General features: G+C 50.9%; 4 protein-coding genes across 6 annotated transcripts; 2 read left to right on the top strand and 2 right to left on the bottom strand.

Moving 5' to 3' along the window:
- Positions 1-2,335: 2,335 nt before the first annotated feature.
- On the top strand, positions 2,336-7,070 carry LOC100905060 (bZIP transcription factor crc). 3 transcript variants are annotated; one of them, XM_003746093.2, is made up of 3 exons: positions 2,336-2,469; positions 5,608-5,766; positions 5,890-7,070. In XM_003746093.2, the coding sequence occupies exons 2-3, from the start codon at positions 5,685-5,687 to the stop codon at positions 6,789-6,791; spliced, it is 984 nt and encodes a 327-aa protein (XP_003746141.1). In that variant the 5' UTR covers positions 2,336-2,469; positions 5,608-5,684; the 3' UTR covers positions 6,792-7,070. The 3 variants fall into 3 exon arrangements, with proteins under 3 accessions (XP_003746141.1, XP_003746143.1, XP_003746142.1); XM_003746095.2 differs by lacking the exon at positions 2,336-2,469 and adding an exon at positions 3,489-3,539; XM_003746094.2 differs by lacking the exon at positions 2,336-2,469 and adding an exon at positions 4,457-4,611.
- Positions 7,071-12,704: 5,634 nt separating this feature from the next.
- Positions 12,705-14,761, bottom strand: Syx5 (syntaxin 5). Its single transcript, XM_029112252.1, has 6 exons — positions 14,627-14,761; positions 14,367-14,477; positions 14,075-14,209; positions 13,684-13,938; positions 13,273-13,555; positions 12,705-13,174 (listed from the first exon to the last, which is right to left on the bottom strand). Exons 2-6 carry the CDS (start codon positions 14,469-14,471, stop codon positions 12,852-12,854), a joined length of 1,101 nt encoding a protein of 366 aa, XP_028968085.1. The 5' UTR covers positions 14,472-14,477; positions 14,627-14,761; the 3' UTR covers positions 12,705-12,851.
- Positions 14,762-17,672: 2,911 nt separating this feature from the next.
- On the top strand, positions 17,673-18,835 carry LOC100908986 (protein archease-like). The gene is made up of 4 exons (XM_003746203.1): positions 17,673-17,892; positions 18,143-18,173; positions 18,330-18,451; positions 18,570-18,835. The coding sequence occupies exons 1-4, from the start codon at positions 17,757-17,759 to the stop codon at positions 18,833-18,835; spliced, it is 555 nt and encodes a 184-aa protein (XP_003746251.1). The 5' UTR covers positions 17,673-17,756.
- Positions 18,836-19,601: 766 nt separating this feature from the next.
- On the bottom strand, positions 19,602-21,182 carry LOC100904772 (uncharacterized). Its single transcript, XM_003746091.2, has 3 exons — positions 21,092-21,182; positions 20,092-20,289; positions 19,602-19,796 (listed from the first exon to the last, which is right to left on the bottom strand). Exons 1-3 carry the CDS (start codon positions 21,144-21,146, stop codon positions 19,720-19,722), a joined length of 330 nt encoding a protein of 109 aa, XP_003746139.1. The 5' UTR covers positions 21,147-21,182; the 3' UTR covers positions 19,602-19,719.
- Positions 21,183-21,574: the final 392 nt, after the last annotated feature.

Below are 21,574 nucleotides of genomic sequence, written 5' to 3'. Positions count from 1 at the left end.
CTCGGAGCTAGCGCACTCGGAGCTGGCGCATGTGTAGTGAGTCTAGCGATACCGAGTCGCCGCGAAGCGGCGACCGGGAGCGCTGGTAGCGAATAAATCACGTTGAGCCTTCGATTTCCGAGCTTCCTAAGGAATGTATGCTCCTTCGGTAGAGGAGAAATATTCCGCGATAGAGGGTCAGTATGCAGTCGATCTCTGTGCCGGTGGATTCCGAGGAATGGACCACCCGACATCACTGTGGGGAAAAGTGGCGCAGGTGGGCGACTTCTACGATGGAATAATCAAAGCTCCCGACTTCTTGGATTCTTCATACGGACAAACGAATCCAGGAGAAGATCCCCTCTGGAATAGACGGTGAGAACGAGAAAAATTCATTGCGGGCTCTTTCCGATACGGCCGAAGAATGCGAATCGCACGAGTCAAGTGTGTTCAGTGTTCACATTCGAATGCCACGGCAGGGTTTCACCATTTCAGAGCAACCTTCGGTTGTAATGCTGCCAGTGAAGAAGTCCCCGCTATCAAGCTTGGGGAGGTTAGACACTCTCAGCAGAATGGCTCCTCTCGGATCGCAGCTCGTAGTTTCGGGGAGCGATATTGTAAGATTATGATTCATATCAGTAACGCTATCTCAATGAAAATGATAACCGGCAGGCAAAGTTTGACGGCACGCTGCTGCGTCGTAGCTGCTCTTCGGCCTTCTAATTTTAGACCCCAAGATAGCTCTTTCATCCGAACGTCAGGTGCAATTATCGACCGCAGATGTGGATTGCTGATTTTGCCAACGATCAGCTGCCTCCCATACGTGGTTCCATTGGCGATACCGTGTGCCAAGGATTCTGAGCCTGGTTTAGAGTCCAGGGGATCTTTTGGAGTCAGTTCTGAAATCGTATCGATTTCTGTCAGCCCCGTCGGGGAATTGACGAAGGGCGAACTGCATAGACCCTGGAGGCAGACGCCGACCAGCTAGTCGATGCCATCATCCCACAACCCATCATTTCACTGGTGGTCGATCTGAACGAGCTGATTTTTCCGTATGCTTGAGTGGAATCCGAAGTCCGGATGCAGGAACGACCTTTCTTCCCTCCATGATCCACATAGAGTGTGGTTGAAAATGAATGTCTGCGGAAAAAATTTATACTCCGATGTCACTCATGCAGACTCACGACTGCCATCTCATGACGAAATGGAGCATGTTCTCGGCTTCGAAATTCACAGCCGTCATTACCCGTTTGCGTAAACGGGCTTCCTAAAGCAGATTGAGTGCCGCTCTCGTACAGTCAATTTTGGAAGTGAAGGCTGAGATGCTCTCTCCATATCAAATGTGAATCAAACGAGAGCAGATAGTCGCAATCAAAATCGCGGAAGGAGAACCGCTGCGGTGTAAAGATGTCCTGTCCTGATGTCTTGCGAAAGAAAGATCACGTATCCGCCCTTTTTCAGCATGCATGAGCCAGCTTGCATCTATCCATATCTCTAGATTAGATTCATCGAGGTGAAGTTGTCGCGCGTTGAAACATTGTATAAGCGGTCGGACCCTTATCGGATTTTCATCTGTCGAATCGGAAACTATGTCCACGGGGAAGAAAGCGATCCCTTCATAGGTTTCCCCCGTTCCGAGAGACAGGACTCACGATCGAAAAAGAGCAGGGAGAGACCGCTGGAGACACGGAGAATTTCCAGCCAAACGAACATAGAATGATTACTGCTGATTTATCGTAGTTTCCGCTCGAAACCGAGTCATGTCTCTTCTGAGGGCATTTGAGATACGAGTAGACCATTTTCTGGACGCTTCTGGATCGAATTCCAGGTACGCGGTCCTTCGGCGCCCGGGAACCGGCAGATTTCACTGCTCGCCGGAATCCCCTGGTCACGTTCGAGATGAGGGCTTCCCGCGCGGCGGGTCCCCAACAATCTCGGTGAAAGTGAGATTGGAACGAGTGTCGCGAAGAGTTCAGTTCGTGAACAATGAGATAGCGAACCAGTTCGCTCGACGATAAGCAGTTCCGCTGTTCTCACTCCACTGAGTCATCGCCCTCGACCGGATGCCACGTTTTCATGCATCTTACGAGCTCGCTTCCTCTCCGTTCCGACTCCTGTCCTTGCTGTACATTTGTACATCCGTTCAGAATTCCGAAGAGCGGCCTCCCCAGCTCAGAATGAATCGCAGACTCCCTGAACTGAAAAAAGAACAGGGGTTGATCGGAATCCGGAGCCGTGGCCCGCGCTACCTTCCCCGTTGACGTGACCCGCGCGCGTCTTCTTCGTGGAACGGCTGCGGCGGCGACGGCAAGTCTCTCGCCACACAGCTGATTCGGGTCTAAGCGGGCGCCATTTTGATCTCACTTCCCTCATGTCAGCCCTACACAACGTTCGAATAAAATACACCAAGGTTCTCGTGATAACGTGATGGAGTAATCCGCGCCCAAACAAAGCCCGCACCGTTCGGTGCTTTAAGTTCACCAAAATGAAGTGAGTATCGCGTCTCAATGATAGTGCGAAGTTCCTGTCAGCGACAATTTTTTCATCTATCTATTAGGCCTAGCTATTCGGGAAGCTGATGCAACCACCGGCTTCCGCGGCCCGAATGGCACTCGAAAGTCCCGTCTGGGTCATGGGATGGCGGGCCGAATTCGAGAAGTTCCAAGTGGATTTCTCCTCTTCTCGGATTCGAAGAAGTGTCCTTATCTCGTGAACGCGAAGATACCTCTATCTAACTAGGAGAGAAACCGGGACCCTCGCCCGAAGTCTGTCTCATAACGGTGCGCCGGCCTGTCCGGGCAAACGGCCAAACTGATTGGATGACTCACGAATCCGGCCCCGAACGACATTGGACTCGTTTGGATCGACATCTTCTCGAAGACCAGGATTAAAGTGCTCGAGGTTTAGGCTCTTTCAAAAGAGGCTTCCATTCCATTCCAAAGAATTAAATGCGCGCAGCGATTTCTCTTTCTCTGAAGCCGGTGCCTGGTTCGAGCGACTTGCGCGTAGGTTGCGGTCGGCGAGTAGAACTATCAGGCAATGTTCAGGTACTCCGGCAACGAAGCCCTCGAAATCTAGAGGCTGACTTCCTCCAATATGGTTTGACGTCAATGGAGAAGCCCGCAATGGAGCGGATCGCTGCTCCTGCCAACCGTCCCGTCTGCCCGCTCGCGGGAATTCGAGGGACAACAGGTCGCAATATCGATCACATCGAAAGTTTCCGCCGAGAAGTTTAGCACTGGTTATAGCGAGTTTGCTCATATCGGCGACTGGTTCAACAATTGATAATTATTTGGGATGGGAGAAGAGGGAGTTTCTATCAGCCTTTGCCTTCACATGATATTGCCCGAACACTAGGAGGCTACGACATGGAAATCGGCTTGAAGTCCCAGTGGCTCGGAAATCGAGGAGAGGCATGCTTTTCCCACCCTCTGAAGAAAATGGATATGGAAGCGAAACCGTGTCTTTGGATGGAGCTCATTACGGCCGACTCTCTGAGCTATATACAGGACATCTTGTCTTGAGCGCCGTAGAGTATCGAGAAGCATTCGTGCACGGAGGTCCGTAGATTTTATGTTTGGAAGGGACACTGAAACCATAGTAGCTGGAATATATCTCTGCTCCATCCGCTGTTACAAGAAATCAAGCGATGGCAGGGGCTTCAGAAGCCCTTTCATGCGACATTGACGCCAACGATAAAGCCTTTACGACATTGCCTCCAGTTCGTCAATAGAATAATATCGACGCGCGCACGGCACGGTCATTTCGGCTTCCGAGCGGGGCTCATTGAATTCGAGCGCGCGTCACCCTAGTGTGCGCGTGGAAGATTAAGGAGCTGATCTTTAGCCGCTGACCATAACTTGCATTCGTCCATCTATTTCGGGCTGCAGCTTCTCCAATTTCATCTTTTGCGCCGCGGGAAGTTGTCCGTGCCGTCGTTCTCTTCGTGTTTTTCATTGGCTTATCTCTGCTCTGCTGCGGTTAGATCGTCGGCGGTCGGTCGGTCGTTATCAGGCTCCACTGGTCGACGGACTAAACTTTGAATCTTGACCAACAGCAGCTCTAACAAGAGCTGGACACAGAGCGCTTTTAGTGCAGGATATGCGACAAGTGCCACTGCGATAACGTTCCCCTTGCCTCTCTCGCCTGAGCGTTTGTCTGCTAGTCCTGTGTAGCTGCAAGCAGGTCCGTCACCCTCGCGGTTCTGCGGCCAGGCGTCGAAGAAAGAATTCGGAGAAGAAGAAGGAGGAGAACGTCGACAACAGCGGCAGCAGCAGCACCACCACCAACCACCACGAGAAAGAGGACTGAAGGCCGCAGGCTCGCTTTTACCATCACGGTCGCCCCACTGGACAATCTGCGTACGCGGGTCGTTGCCAAAATATAGTCTGTTGCGTCGGCCTTCTCTGCCTCCTCGTGTCCATCTGGTGGCTACTGGGTTTCTGCTGCTGGGGCCCGCGTTCCTCTGCCCGTCCTCAGTGACCGGATCGGTGTCGTTCCGTTCAAACCAGCGCAGTTCCATAGTTCTAATGTGTTAATGGTCTGCTCCAAGTGTTCATGCTATTGCACAGCTAGATGCCTATGCGTGCCTAATCATGGGCGAATAACCGTTGCCTACAGATCGGCACACAGGTAAACCATGGGTCTTAGCTTTGAGTAGGTGCTAAGTAGATATGTACGATCACGTGAATGATCCGGGTGTACTCGATTTCCGACGCGCGACTCGGCTTTTCCACCAGTCCCCCAGACTCAACCACCCCATCGGAGAGGGATCCTCACGGTCGTGCGCATTCAATTCGATGCAAGACCCATCCTTGAGAAAAGATTATCCTCGGGAAAGCAAGTTTTGAGCTCAACGAGCACCTGCCATGCTGGTTATTTTGATTATAGAGCTAGGGGTAATGGTTTCCGGTCGATCCCGATCTTCAACTCCAGAAGTCGTAGGGAAATCTCCACTGTCTCCACTGAACTCTAATATCTGCCAGCCAGTTTCCTCCCGAAGAAAAAAAAATATATTGGCCCGGCGACGACTTCAGACTGCCGATCAATTTTGACTTTGGTTTTCGGTCTTGAGCGCAGTTGGTCTACTGCAAGAGTGCGTGCGGATCGCGGAGGCAAAAATACAGACCAGCTTACGACATTCCGCGTCAAGATATAGTTTATGGAACGTCCGTATACCAATCTGTACGGCTTGAAAGCGCCGTATACGCGAGAGCTACCGATGCATTCCGATTCACGGGTAGGGCGTTGTATCGGGCGTCCAGAAGCAGCGGGCGTGTATATCAGCGCCTATGATTCGGACACGAGATGCTGTAACAGCATAATGGATGTCCTGGACCAATCAAGGACTCGGGAGAAAATATCGGTCGTTCCAGCCTGTTTTGGTTCGTTGTGTTTTCATAAAAACGTCGACAACTTTTGCCAAGTGAGCGTCCTTGAATTGCTCAGTCGGTCGGCGTTTAGAAATGCGCCGTTTCCCGATGGGCAGCTGTGTCGCCCGATCTATTTTTAAACGAAGTCTACGCTACAAAGAAAATCTTATTAATTACGAAGCCGAACTTGAAATTATCATTCGTTCCTCGAGATACCTAGACTTTCGCGAGCCTGAACCCGCGCTTACTCTTCCAGGATCAAAATGACAGCCCCGGGCGGCCTGCAGCCTTTAGTGATTCTAACAAGTCGAGAAAGTCTAACCTCATCCCGAAATGATAACTGTCGCCGTTCCTCCGTTCTGGAGCTCCCCGCTGGAGGATCCAGCGCGGAGTTCCTCCTTCGTCGCCACTGAAGGTATGTGGGACTTCCTAGCCACATCCCGAACTCCGGATATCTGCACCTGATCACGGTTCCGGCTGTCGCGACTGGTCGAAAGGGCTCTGATCGATATCTAATACGAGGCTTTTGAACTTCCAGTCCCGGCACTCGGACTCAATGAGTCCACCGGGTTTCAGCTTGCGGCGTTCTCTCTCCATGGATCACAGGACATTTTCGGTACGGAAGAACTGCCCTCAATCGACGAGAGTCTTTTCGATCTCGTCGAGGTGCCTGAGCTTGAGGAAATTGAAGTGAATGAGCGTAGTTCACCTGCCGCGATCGCTCCTCTGGATGACCTTATGCTTGAAGAGATCCCCGCGCTCGAAGACCCGATTCCAACCGAGCCCGTCCTCGTCAACGACCAGCAATGGTTCGATTGGACGAAGCAGACCGGAGCAAGCTCGCCTGTGCAGGCTTGGGACACCGAACGGAAAAATCCTCCGCCTCCAGAAGTCTCTACACCGATCTTCGTGGTGAGCGACGACACGCTGTTCGAGAAAGAAGAAATCGTTTCGTCGTCTCCGGTTGCCACGTACGTGGACAGTTGCGGTTCAGAGTCCCCAATGTCGTGTTACAGCGCGGTCAGTGACGAACTCGGGGCACCGTCTGAGAAGAGGCGCCGAGTCTCTCAAATATCAATGTCATCGTACTGCTCGTCGAACGGAGATTCCACTTGGTCACCAACGTCTGCTTCGGATAGCGATGTGGACTCACGTCGCGGCGGCCGCAAGTCGCGTTTTTCGCCTGAAGATCGTAAAGAGCGCAAGAAGGCTCAGAACCGAACCGCCGCGGAGCGATACAGGCAAAAGAGGAAAGTCCAGGAGGAAACGATCGACGAGGAAGAGCAACAGCTCATCGACGGAAACAACGAGCTCAAGACCGAGGTGACGAAGCTCCAAGCCGAAGTATCGTGTCTGAAGCGACTCATGCGAGAGGTGCTGCAGGCGAAGGGAGTCATCATCCCCCCTAGAAAGGAAACTAAAGCTCAATTGGCAAACTAACTCTCCTTATTATTCTTCAATGGGAAGAAAATCAAGCAATCGAACGCATCTATTTAGTTTCACTTTATTATCATTTTGAATATCGAATATGAAATCAATCTTCGTTAGCCGATTACACCGATTGAGCGGTAAGCTCGCCCATCAGCCTATTCAAGCAATCGATGGGGTTTCTGGTGAGCGAGCTGAGCGCGCTCGATTTATAGAAATTCATATTCTACGATTCTCATAATTTCCTCCCCCTGTATATTCGGTCAATAAACGGCGTTAGACTTACTCGAAGAACTGTTTCGTTCTTTTTTTCAAGCTGGGTACCGAGTACCGATTATTGACAGCCTTGATGGCTAGACATGATGTTTCTGAACAAAAAGAAGTCGTTATCATTATCCGATTTTCTTCTCTGCGCCGCCGGAGGACTTGGGGATATGATAAAACTGCCAGAGGACAGAGAATGATCCATGACGCTGGAATCTGTACTGACAGTCAGTTGCGGCTGTAGCTGATATTAGAATACGTATTGGGACTCTTTGGGAGCACGATGTGCAAGACAAGATCGGCCGCATGAGCACGATAGAGCGAATGGCGCAGTAATATGTAGACTTCGTTCTCTCGCGTGTCAGATATATCCTATTCGTCGCCCAAGATTGTGGTGAAGACCCGCGCGGGAGCTCCCTCCTGAAGTAAGAGCAACGAAGGAACTCGGATAACGATGGAGGACGCAGAAGTCCAAGAAACGGGAGGATTCGCAGCGACGGACGGCTCCAGAGGTGAGTATTTGAGTTGCGCCACGAATCGACAGGAAGACTTCCGACCTGAGATCTAAGACTCGGAATGCGAATCTGACAAGACTCGGAAAACGCGATAATGATTCCTTAATGCAGGTGGTACGGCAAGTGGTGAGCTACCAGGTCGCAACGACGACCTTCTAGCGGACACTCACGACGGCCCTCTCGATCGAGATGCAGGGGATGCTCATCACTGGCTCGGATTAGCGCTGCAGAAGATCAATTTATCCCCGGAGGCAGCTGAGCTCAATAACGTGGACGGCAAGCAGAACAGGAAAATGTTTTATGGTCCCTCGTATCACGACGTTCCTCAATCGAAAGCGAGAGTCACATTCGGCAGCATCACACGAAGTTCCTTCATCGATGAAACTGAAGTTACTGATCCACCCGTGGCCCTCCTCCAGCGATACAGATTCTTGCTACAATCTCTCTCGGAAGAAAATCACGTTTTGAAACAACAGGTCGCACAGCTGAGAAATGTCGAACAATCGACCTCTTCCGCGAACGGAAATGCCGCATAGATCCTAAGAATTTCCGCCGACGCAGAAAGCTGAACGAGTGACGACGAAATTCGAACGACGACGTCGAAATTACGATGAGAAAAAATTGTTCGTGGGGAATTTGAAATTATTCGGAACTTTTATGGTGCAAAGTCCCGCAATCATGTCATAGTTCCTGAAATTTGCTGCATGCAGCAAATTTTTATCAAACCCAGGAATAAAGAGCACTCGGCTGTGAGCACTCGATCAGAGGAATTTCAGAGGCGAGGGGCAAGTGCGCCCCGGGGACTCCCTAGGAATGGGTAGATGACGACACCGTGATGGACAAGAGTCGTGTTTCCATGAGTCTTCCTCTGCCTGAGGGACGCACATGAGCTATGGAAGCATGATGAGGGAATCAGGCAGGATACGGGCATACGTTCGAATAAACTCCTCCCGAAGGATAGGGTAGGTGGTCAGCTTCTCCGGTCCCTCGGCAGCCCGGCGACAGAAAAGCTGATCCTCATTCTGGGAGGGCGAAGAGGTTCCGCGCTCTGAAAATGCGAGAAACGCTGCGCTTTATCAGAGGCTCATCGACCGATTCCCGTTCAATTGAAAAAATGTCACGCTGGATACTCACTCTTGACTCTTGGGCCATGAGAGTATCCTAGATCCCCCGAATGAGCAAGAGGGAATTCGAGAGTGGAAGCAAAAAAAAAGTGAGGACTTCCAAATGAGCTCTCGGCTCCCAGACCCGAACCCTCGACGCGCTTGACCCTCAACTCACTCCTTCGGTGCAGTTGAGGGCGAGCTTAGAGTAGAACTCTCAACATCTTCACCGCTTTTCGTTCCTCCGACGGCCAGATGAGTTCCCCTTGAGCGACATCCGCTCTTCACTGGGGACACCTATCCCCAAGCGCCAGAGAAGGCTCGGACGACAACGAAGTTTATTGGAGATGGAGTCGCGATCAGCACCTCCTGTCTCCCCGAATGCCGCGGCTGAAGGTTTGAACTTTTCTATACCTCGTTATTCCTCTTATTTCTGAGAACCCTTGCCCCGGGCCGGTTCCGGGGCCCCTCAGTGCTTTTCCCGCCTTCATGATGGAGTACGCGATTTCCAGTGAGCCGACCCAGAGTGGTATCGGGATCCAGTGAGCAGTCGAGCTCATACGGCGAGACCACGGACGACAGTGTGGATAATGCAACGGAGCGAGGAGGCGGTGGAACAGATGAAGAATGGCTGCAGCGAATACTCAGGGGTATACAGATGCCGTCGGATATTCTGGAAAGAGATCAAGAAACAGCGATGAACGATGTGGAAGCATTGGATCATGGCCTCAAAGTGATCGCTTTCGCCAAGATCACGGATGCTGTAGAGTCATCCTTGAGGGCCAGTGCCGCCTTCGAGCAATTATTGCGGACGCAGTCCAGGATGATGGAACTTAATCGCCAGAGAATGCTCGTCTTAGAGCAGTATAAGGATCTCGTGCATAAGTTGAGCACCGAGAACAGCTATTTGCGACTTCAGCTGGAGCTCTACAAGGGAACCGGATCTTCGGGCTCGCCTCCCGATTTCAGGGCTGGTGGCGGCCACGACGGATTCCGTGGTGACGAGACTGACGCAAGGAGCGAAGCCGACGTGAAGGAGTTCCGAGTTTCTCCGACGGACGGCGCACGAGATCAAGCTAAGAATATAGGCAAATGAGTGATGGCAATGAGAGATCGGAGGCTCGTCCAGGAGCTAGAACACGCGTTGTGCAGTCTCGTTATTTGAGTTGTTCATTGAAAATTCCATCGACCACAAATCCCGCGATTGTCGAAACCGGATGGAATAGCGAATTAAGATTAAATTCAGGAAAACTCCGTCTAGATCGACCCAATCAATACTATCATTGATCTGAAAGCCTTTATTTGCGGACGTCTCGTAGCGTCATCTGAAGGTTTCGCTCAGGGACCGATAAGGAGGGCATCCGGAAGTCTTGCAGGCCTCTCGGGTGTGATCCTCGATTTGGTTTCCCCGGATCATTGCAGAACACGATCTCCATGCAGAAGGATCTTGGCCACGGTCGCGAAGTAAATCAGAGCGACGCTTGTTTTATGGAGGAGGCAGACGTCGTTTCCTGTCAGATCAATCGAGAGGGGTATGAGTCCATTGGTAAGAGCACCGCAGGATTGAGCCCCAAGTAGAAACGTTGCGATAAGTTGCATTATTGCGACTTCAATGAAGAGCTTGACGAGCTCGTTCTTCCTGTCCCCTGATCCAGGTCTAAATGGGTCCGAATCGCGCGAGTTCCGTTTACCAAGTTCACCTTGACGGATGCTGACCTCATCGCGCTTCCACCTCGAAGTTCTTCTGTCGTTCATGTACTGAACTTTGGCGTTCGGATCCACGCCGAAGCTGCAACGACGCGCTGTGCGGGACTCGCAAGTGAAGCAACCTCCGGGCGATTGCCATGAAATGATCTTTTCGAACCAGTCGAGAACGAGAAATTCCTGCAGGACGTAGGTTCTCGGACGGGTTAAGCTCTAGGCTCTCTCAAGCTACCGCAGTTATTGACACCTCTTGAACCTACCGACATGCCGACCGCCTGGCAAAATGCCAGTTGTTCAATGAATAAGTCCTGATGACAGTCGTCGGGACCGCTTTCTAGGAGTTCTTGAGCTTCTCGATGGATGATCCCGCAGATCCTGATGGGGAAGCGAGGGGATGCGTTCATAAATGGATCGGAATCAGAGATACCTAAATGATGAATATTTGCGGAAAGCGAGATGACAATCGATTCATCGTTAGGGACGGAGCTCTTCACGCTCATCCGGAAATTGGAAGCTGCGGTGGAGTTTCGAACCTACATTGCTCTATATCTCGGTAGTGAGGTATTTTTTTCGGCAAGATATTCTCCAAGTCTGTGCTTGCAAGGCCCGTGATTCCAGATGAGGAAGAGAAGAAGTTGATGAGTCAGAGTGTAGCCCGAGGTCGATCGCTCCGACAGGATCTCGAAACACTCGTCCAGCAGCGAACACAGAGGAGACGCCCCGTGATTTTCGGAATAATTCCTCATTCTCTTGAGAAACTCCATGCGGAACGCTCAACCATCCATTTCGACCCGGAGGTTGAATCAGCTAGTCCCTACCTCTTCATGACCCGTATGACGCAGCTCCCGATCGATGCCATAAGATCTCGAGCCGATGAGGCGTTCTGGGAGCTCCTTCCGCTGATTTCAGCCGAATCATAGTCCAGAGTCCACGCATCGTCGTGTGTCGAGGGTTCCTAGTCTAGAAAATAGACGCGCTGTTCGGCATTCTCCGAGTCAAGCAGCCTGAACTCCAGCACCCCACGAGCATTTTCGAGCTCTGATATGAGAGCTAGAAGTTCCCGAAGATGGAAGAATTTTCTCGAGGTGTCTATCGAGCGCAAGATGCCTGCGGATGAAGAGGTGGGATCGAACATCTTATGGCATGTGCTCATGATCATCGAGTGAAACAAAAGGAAGATTCTCCCTCGCTCGATCTCCTGTTTGAACGACATATGTAGATCTTCCTCTTAGCTGCGGCAATCAAGACTGACCTTGTGCGAAGGCTAGTGAAACGAGGACATCGGTGTTGGCATGTTCTCCGTTCCTGAGTAGCGATTTGAGACCAATGGAAATCGCTTGCAACGACCGCTCAAGATAGATCGCTCTGCCCGCGATGTCATGTTGTTCCGCCATCAGTAGAGAAGCGATCAGCAGAGACGCCATGATTGGATGTTCCATCGGAGTCATGCATGTGGGTCACTCAATACCCAGCAACTCACTCGGGGAGATCAACGAATGATCCTCGCACTGCGCTTCTGACTTTTGACAACGAGGGTGATCCCCGGGACTGACATTCAAAGTAGGTAGAGCGGAGCGTAGGCGTCAGATGTCGAGATACAGTAACACCTAAGGGAGATTCGGACGATTTCCCACTCAGGCTCTCACGCCGATGCGGAAACTCGGCTCAGTCCCGGATTTCTTCCTCATCGATCCGGAGCGTTTGATGGTTCCGGATACGATGACTGTCCGACTATTCGCCGCCCAGAGCCCGGGGTTCTCTCAAGAGTCTCGATTACAGGCTTGAGAAGTTCCTCGGAACTCGAACGTGAGTCCGTCGAGCCTTTCGAGGTACCGTAGCCGCTAGTTTCAATCAATTGTTTCCGAAGGTCCGCGAGCAGATTGCAACAGCGGATTTCCGACTCCGAGGCAAATACCTATGTAGTTTTAAGCCTTCGTCGAGACACACCCCGAGTTCCATGAGCTGAGTTCTCCCCGTGGATGGAAGACCCCTCGGCAAAAATAAGATCGTCTGCGGAATGAATTCAGGATGAGTTCCTCGAAGAGTTCATACCTTCGAGACGTCGGAGAGGTGTCAGACTCTCCGATATCCTTCTCAGATGCAGCAGCTCGGAAAACAACGCTGCTGCTGGTCATGAAATTCGAAGCTGTGCAAGGCTTCCTGACCTCCCCCGGGAGCTCCTTGCGTGGGCGAGTTTTCAGCAGACTGGGATCGCATCGACCCTACGCTTAGGGGTTATCCCGAAACTTGACCAAGGACGCGATCTCCTTCTTGCTTTGGTTCGTTTTTCAGGTACGGGCGAAATCCTCTATGACCTGACGACCGCAACAGAAAGGGTAATCCTTCATTTTTATTATTCATAGAAACTTTTCAACAACCTCCGTTCCGTGTTTTCAGTATCACATGTTACTGCCGGACCGCTCCGCCGGCTCATTGAACTTCATCGATATGAAAAAGCGGTACCCCACTAGCCGGAACAAGTCACCTCACGTAGCTATAACAACGAACAGAAAAAAGAAAACAATCAGCACAGCGAACACTTTGATCATAAGCCATCGATTGCCAGAAATTGATTGAAAATATTTCAGGAGCTCTGCATGGGCGGCTTCGACATTCATTGAGGTGTCTTCAATATTTGAGTCGACTCGTTCGATGGTTTCCTCTTGTTCTTTGACCATGTGCGCGAGTTGTTGGAAAATGCCACCGAGCTCGACAATCGTGGTCTCGATGTTCTGCATCGTATCCGCCCGTTGCTGATAATACGCATCCTGATCGTCCCGTAGCATTGTGAGATTTGAGACGAGCGAAACTGGAAGCGAAATTTCGGAATGACTCCAAAGATCGAATACAAACAAGGATCCAGAGCATGAATGAGGGAATTTCGGTTTTCGATAAAATCTAGATAGCAACCTCCTCCCATATCGATCGCAGTATCCTGCCGGGTCCTCGCTTGAGCTGCTTCTTCATCCGCAACGAGCAGGGAAGGCGTAGACGCCGATGAGCCTAGCGGTGCCGCCGAGGAGAATTGTTGCCGTCGCGACTGTTGTTTCTTCAGATTTTCGGTTCTGATGTCCAACACTTGTTTGAAATCACTGGACATCGACGCCAGTTTTGATTGCAATGAGACGACAATAGAATTTGAATGCGTCGCTATGTGTTTCCCGGATGAGGAATTACGTGACCGAGCCAGCTGCAGGAAAGAATGTGAATTATAGCTCGAATCGCTCCACCCACGGAACGTATCTTAGAGGAGTTACCGGTCCTGGTCTCTGCAATGAGTTCGTTCCGCGACAATAGAGCGGGAAAATTCGCGGTCACCTGTTGTAGCTGAGCGATCTGCTTATTGAGGGAAGCGATGTCTTGTTTGATGATGTAAGTCAGTTCCTCGATTTCAATTGGCTGGTCATCGAACATGGACTTCTTCTTGGCGAGGAGCGCCAATTTCTCTAATTTGACGAAAGTCGCCGTGATGTCCCGACCGATTTGACTCGAAGCCCTCATGAACAGTGAGTAGTCTTCAGGAATACGAGAATTGATTCGACGTCCCCCATTCGCGGCGCGGACTCCATTGCCCTGTGCAGACAAGGATTCATTCGAAATTCATTTGACACCGGATTGATATCTATCGAAACTACGGATAATTTTTGCGTCGTTTGGGACTGCGGAATATTTGGTGATCCGAGAGAACCTGTTCGCGATCAGAACTCACCATTCTGCTTTGCATTATTTGTTTTGCCGCGCTGGCGAACTCCGCTGATCGATCCCGGAACGTCATGTCGGGCAAAAGATGTGAGTAATCGCCGTCTCCCGGATCCAACAAACGATCTAAGACAGACGGAGGCTCCTGGTAAATAAAGCAAGACTAATAAGTTGATGAGTTCCCTCGGCCTTCTGAGGGATATATGACTGCAGTCTTCCTAGAGGCATCTTTCTACGAGAACAAAACAAATACGATCCGACACCGACCCATAGAGAGCTCTAGATCTATGCATTTCACTCACCTGCTCGACTTGGGTTTCTTGTGGTTGTAAAAGTGGCTGATACAACTGTTCGGGAATCCAACTGTTTCTCGAATTCCACTGGCTTCGTTTTCGGTTCGTGAGCATCACAGCCTGAAGCGTATGGACTCGTTAAGTCGACGCGCCCGGTCGGCCTGAGATTCTTCACGTACGGCGGGGAACACGCGATGACTGATCGTCATAAAAGCGGAAACACGACTCAAAATCTATCTGATGAGCACCGTGTTCGAAACGCGAAGTACCCGAGAATTTCTAGGTGTATCGCCATTCGGACTCCTCGCTGAGGGGTCTCCTTCTGCCTAGTCACATGTTTCCCTCTTTCAATTATCCGATCGAATTCGGTGACGTTTCCAGAGCTGAGCTGTCACGTCCTGGGTGTTCCCCTATCTGATAGCAGCCGGACGACAGCTGTGGGCAGACACACCGTGGCCACGTAAGTGTGAAACAAATATTGATTCTCACCCGATTTTCGAACGTGTCATCTGGAGCTTCACTAATCTACAGGATTCTCCGAATAGGTATCCTTCAGGAACAGTTATCCGTGCATTAAAGTCACGCTTACTCGCTTTATCGTTCACAGTCGAACTTACCCACAACAATGACAACAACAACACCACACACAGGCGCACCAGTAGTGGTGTTTCGAACAACGGATGAATGCATCCGTAGCAGGGGGCCCGCGGCTACGGTCCTCATCCTTATCGAGGCTATATAATCACGGATGAGGCTCTCTCTTCTAGAGATCCCGACCGTCGATCGAGACGCTCAATTCGGTTTTGAAACTAGAATCTGAGCGACGACATGAAATCCTCCCTCTAATGCGGTTCAGGTCCCGCGGTCCCGCGTCCGAAGAATCCGAGGTCCGCGAGGTCTTGACATGAAGTGAGAACCCCGACTCAATTTTTCATAGAGTACCAGGACCAGGACTATCTATTCTGAAGATCTCCAAGGAGCCGGCTGTCATCTTGAGCTTGAGACTCGGCAAGATACCTCATAGGTCTTCGTCGCTTCTGTCGAAGGAAGAGTGAAAGCAGCTTTGGCGGGTTGCGGTCCAACCAAGTCCAGGAGGCCAAAAAATCGGAGTTTCGGATCACTCTGTAACCTTGAGTGGTTGAGATTTCTCGATAGTCGGGAGAGAAATCATTCGCTGCCATGATATGGAGACCGTGTGCGATCCGGAATATTCGATAGCCTGGTCAGCTTCACCATGAAAAATACGAGAAAGAAATGACGACAGCATTCGTGACTTTAAGGCCAGGCGAGCCGATGGAAGTTGCTCTATTCTGAGCTCTTAAGACACTCCGGCTCGTCGTCCTATGCTGCAGCGAGATATATGTCGGAGAATTCTGCTGCGACGGAGGATCCATAATTGTCGTCGTATTCTCATAATCCATTGACTCCCGAGCTCCACCGTGCCCCCGCGTTCACAAAACGGTCTATGGCTCCCAGGAGAACATCATCTTTCACAGGACATTCCATGCCGGCAACCATTCTCTACGGCGAAGGCTCTCGCCTGGAGGCCCATCTCGGGGATCAAAGAAAGCAAACTCCGCATCCATGTCCTCGGAGGTCGATTGGTCGAAACCATCGCCGACGTGAACTTTCTGATCACGTCGACAGCGGCTGGGAAAAATCGCCATATGGCGAGGGAGGTGAGGATGAAAACATTACTAACGAACCTCATTGATAATATCTGGCTGCGGCAATATGCGAGATTACCTGAACTTCGGGCTTGAGGACCCTGAAATCGGAGATTCCGATTATCTGTTCCCGCGAACATCGAACTGTCTTCTCGTGGTTCAGACGATGCTACAAGGCATCGATTGGAAGATACCGCTCTACGGCGCGGAGCTCGCGTCCCAGCATTCCCGTCACATTGTGACCAGACACCTCGGATCCTTGAACCGGGCGGATATTTCCAGAAAGGTTACATATACACATGTCTGAAGTTCAAATGGGAATACCTTCGCGATTCGAGCGTGCGGTCCGAGTCTGCGGAAGCGGTGGAGTTCCTCAGTTTTTTAGTCTGGGAAAATATGCTCTTCCTCGTTCCCTGTCACCCGCTCCCGGTGGGGAAAGCCGCTCATTGACCGAACTGCCGCGGTATAAAAAATATTTTCGTCTCGCTCATGTCGAAGATTTCCGAAAGAACCTGATGACTAACGGTTGAGGCGGGGAATGAGGCTTTGGCCTGATTCGTGCGTCTGCTCGAAGAAGGCCCGGAGTCGTGTTCTGAGAAACTCGGTCATGTTCTGATGCACGCAATGCAAATGTGGCCTCAGAAGTTGCTCTTCCGAAAGAGATTGGGCGGCGTTGGATCCGACACTGGGAACCACGAAGCCGGCCCGGAGAGACGTTCGCGTAGGAAGACGCTGAATGCGCTCGGAACATCATAGGGAATCTCAATGGTGGTCAGATTCCATATTCCGACTCATTGGAGTCTCTAGAGACCTCGAGTCGGGTCGAAGAAGTCCGTTCGATGCCATGGAGACACGTCATGCACTGGTTTTCTTTCGGACTCTACACAGAAATCTTTACTTGATGAAGGGGAGATATTGGATGTATGCGTGCGATGTTTTTATTTTTATGTATTTATGTTGACCCCTCTCAAGCGCAGGTCTTGCCCGAATGCTGCTCGAGCGGCTCTCGGAATGCCGGATTTGCGAGAGCTTTGCCCGAACGGGGTCGAGGTGTACGAAATCGATTATACGGAACGGAAAGTGCGGTGCGAGTCCACTCTTCGACGGCGATATGTACCCGAGGAAGGATCGACCGTCACGAGGGCCCTTCTCCGAAACCTGTTCGAGAGCATGGATGAACTTTTTCGGGTCACGGTCACGAGTTCTCGCTCGTGGTGAACCCGTCTCTCTCCCTCTAGATTTCGTCTGAGTCGATTCAGGATTATCCAGACGATAAAATAATATCGTCCATAAATAGAAACAGAACACTGGATAATTGATTCCGGCAGCTCTCTAGATAAGTACGAGCCTCTCAGGTACACTTATCTCCCACATTAGGAGCGATGGCTGAATGATGACGTCATTCTCATCCAGCCCGCTCCTCATCTCGGCCGAAGTTTGGAATCAAGAGCCGCGGTCATCGCTCCCGAACGACATGTAACCAGCGTTGCCACGCGGATCCCGTGACTATTGCGGAAAGCGACGGAGGAGCTATTGGCTGGAAGTTCTCGTTGCAGAAACTTCCGGCGAATGCGCCGAAGAGCCCTTCACGCGCTAGGGGGTAGCACCTCACCGCTCTTTCGCTCCGCTGACCTCTCCCATTGTTTATGCTTTTCTTGAAGTGTTAGGCAGGAGCGGATCCGATGGGATACGGGAATATTTCCTCGTCCGCCAGATAAGTTCCCGGGAAACTATGGATCTCGATCCACAATCAGAAGATAGCGAGTGGTTCGAGGCGGTGTCCGAGACACTGGCATTTGAGAAGGAGTTTGTGATCATCGAAAACCTCGGTCCTGAAGAACGACTTATTCCCCATGTGAAATATTCAAGTGAGTTGTATGAGAGTACGCATTCGCAGAGCCCTAGGACTCGGTGAACATCTGTCGGCCCACCTTTCGGATGTCTCACACGAATCGCTCACTCGCGGGCGGGGCTCAGTGTGTCGGTGGAGCTGTCGGGTGAAGCCCGCCATCGGATGCGCATTTCAATTCCTACGGAACGCCTGTCAAGCCCGAAGAATGGGCTGATCCCCATCGTCCGGATCGTATCCTCATTGATAGTCGTTTTCAATTCTTCCAGTGGATGTTCGCGATGAACTTGTGGAAGTGGAGTGAGTGCTCTAGTTCGAAGTTCGAAAAAAGTCTCTGCGGATACATAATGGAATTCCCGCGGTGTCTGCCATTCATATTCCTCTCCGAATCGGAGTTGCGCGGGCAAGTATCGAGTTCTGCACTCGCCACTGAATCCGATTTTGTAATTTTCACAGGTTCTGCGGTTGGGGTGATTGTTTGAAAGAATCATTCGAGCAAGCCGCACAAGCGATGTATGCCCATCTCTATGACCTGAATACAATTGAGATCAAAGGTTACTGCCTTGTGGAAGCTGAAGGTAGGTTGTACGATCTAGGACTTAGGATAAAAGATCGACTTCTGTCGCCGACACGGATATTGAATCTGAACGAGATCGCCGAGGAGTCTGCTATATTCTAATGCGGATCAAATTACAGGTCGAGACTTGGCTGATTTATTTTATCGATTCGTGGATGAACTCCAATTTGCTTTGGGCGGGGCGCCGCATCTCGTCGTGCGGAAAATAGTCATCCAGGAATTCGACGAGAGCACGTTTCTTTTGAGAGCGAAGTGCTATGGCGAGAAGTACGATCCCAAACGCCATCAGAGCAGCAAGAGCTTGGAGACGATATTGAAGGAGAACGTACGCATCGATCGATCTCCTGAGGGTCAATACAAAGTTTATTATATCATATATTCGTGAATACTGGAATTTCTACATCCGGAGGCGCTTTTGAAAACGGAAGCCGGCACTTTGACGCGATATCTAAATATAAACTCAACGAAGGCTGCTTCCTATGCTTGCTGCGGAGTCGGATTCGATAAATTGAAAACCATATCAGCCAAGGTACAGGTACAAAGCGGAAGCAGCTCGCAGGACTTGCTTTTATGTTGGCCGTTCAATGAGATTCGTTTACGGTCAATGAGATTCGTATTTTCTCAATGATATTCGTATTTTCTCTCCTCAAGAGAGGAATCGCTCATGCTGAGTCGCCGCATAGAAATAGGTATCCTCCATCCCCCGATCTCCCCGACGGAGCACAAAGTCCACAGGTGAAGGCGCGAAACTTTGCGCTATGCAATTCGAGACACCGAGCTCTTGATATCAATGTGTAAAATAATGATTGATATGTGTTCATACTTCTGGGTAATCAATTGGAAATCGAATAAACCCAATGTGTAAATATGATACCCTGCTGCTTCTTACGGCTGAGTATTACAGCTGTCGATTCTTCCTACCACTTCATGGCTAGGACTGGTAGATTTGCGAGAATGGAAATTCGAAATCGGGATTCCATCGCGGTTTCGACAATCAGTCAAACAGGAGAGAGAACGAGGGAATCTCGATTCCCCAGAGCCGTACAAATATCCTCTTCAATATCTCCGCTAGCCTTCGAACATTACAATCATCGCTTCTACTTTCCGATCCTCCCTCATTATCCCTAGACGAGAGCAATCGTTTAGAGACCTTTCCAGCTCTCGAAGTTTATTCTATCGAGAAAGAGATTCCCCTGAGAATATGTTGCCAGTGGAAGAGATTTCCGGATCGGGGAGGGAGCGGTAATTTTCGAGTAGATTCCAGGTCCTTCATTCGTCGGTGACTTCAGTGCTTGATCGGAGGGTCGGTCGTCGTCTGTCTGTGAAAGTGTCGTTCAATCGACGTTCTGCAAGAACGGAAAGAAACGTTAGTGTAACGACTCCCGCTCGAAGGCGCGCGCCTCGTCGATGTTGCAAGCTGACCCCGTAAAACGTCCTTCTCTGAAGGCTCCACCTGAACGGTGAAGAGAAAATCGTCTACATCACTATTGGACCGAATTGAGCCGGAGCCGAACGCGTCGCGCCGACGCGCAAGTGACGTCAGATTACGGTCGATTTTACGGGTAAGCGTGTCAGTGACAGTAGTGTCTATAAGCGTCGGGACTCGACGCAGCAAGTCGGGAATGCACCGACTCGACTCACCTCTAAACGATGCATTTGTTCTTGCATTCAGAATCACTGTCGAAACGGTTGCCGTTCCCTTGGCAGCCCCCGTAGACGAACCGCCGGCATTTCGACGTCTTCGAGTCGAAGTACCATTTAGCTGAGGCGCGCTCATTGCAGGGTCCGGGGTCCCTAGGCAGGAGACAGCTTTTGTCTTGGGTCTTTGGTTTTTCTGGGCTGTAAAAATAACATTCATTCACCTTTCTCATGAATTCTGTTCACTTTATTGAGGCGTCGAGCCGGGAAGTTTGTTTCTCTGCGTTCTTTTCTTTTGCTGCTGCGCTTTCAGTGGACTTCCTATACTAGCCTCGGGAGAGCCAATGTCGAGGGTCAGAGGAGCTTCCTAGTCCACCGCACGAATCTATCGAGTCCCCGCATTGAGATCGCTGAAGATCAGCAAATGATTCCGCATAAATACGTCGGTGGTCGACGTTGCACCGTGAATTCACGATGGATCGCACAGATTTGAGCTTGACGACAGGGTCCATTGGGCAATGATGGCGCTGAAGAAACCGGTACCTTCGGCGAGGATTCGCGGCTGATGACTCCCATTCTGATGGGAGCCTCGCTTTCCGCTCGCCCCCAGCACAGAACACCTTCAGTCCAATATTCGAGGTCCCGGAATTCGACGCTCCCCAGGGCGAGGTGAACTCAGGCTCAGAGGAAGCTCCAAATCACGAGTCTACCTCCTCACGAGAGGGAGAACGAGTTCCCCGAAGGGCCGGAATAGGAATGCATCAATGCCAACTGAGCAGCCGGCCTGGGGAGGTTCGAACGCTGCGCAGAGCGATCCGAAAGCTTGTATGTCGGATTCGACCGCAAGATCGAGGCTGTTCTCCCAGCGGAGCTGCATCATGTGTCATTCGTCAGACTTTTCTCTATCAATGAGTATATTGCGAACTACGCGTTCAAGGAGTGTCCACCCTCCATACCCCAGGGATGGTCTGTCGAAAGTTGGGGTTCGCCCTTGGGTACTCACCACAAGCCATTGAGGCCCAGAGAGCCAGGAGCACAAGGATGATGTACCATCTCATGATGTTGTGGCAGGCCGTTGCGTGCGGTTCGAATGAGTCTGGGTTGGACATCTCTGCATCGATGTCTAAATCGTCCAGTCCTCCTTGCTTGGTGGGTGAGAAGGCACAGACGATGACGAAGACCTGTCGTTGACTGTCGCTGGAGAGAAGATGGTTTTTAGGATAAATAGTTCTTCAACAAAGACTCGTCTTCTGCGTTCGCGACATGACACAAGGACCTTGGTTGACAAGGAGGGGCGGAACCGCTTCGAAGACTACTTACATCGGGTCAGAGAATCACGCTCAACTCAACATGCGGCGGTAATATGCGAGCATGATGATTCCGGAACGATGAGTTCAGGCTCGAGTCGCTCTTCCTCGTTCGTTTCGCTCTCGGTCTTTGCTTGGGCTGCTCTTTAAACTAATCTTTCACGATTACATCGTGGAGG

Source organism: Galendromus occidentalis, unplaced genomic scaffold (assembly GCF_000255335.2).
Source record: "Galendromus occidentalis unplaced genomic scaffold, Mocc_1.1 scf7180000077488, whole genome shotgun sequence".
Classification (NCBI taxonomy): Eukaryota; Metazoa; Arthropoda; class Arachnida; order Mesostigmata; family Phytoseiidae; genus Galendromus; species Galendromus occidentalis.
This window is presented reverse-complemented; position numbering and strand designations above follow the sequence as displayed.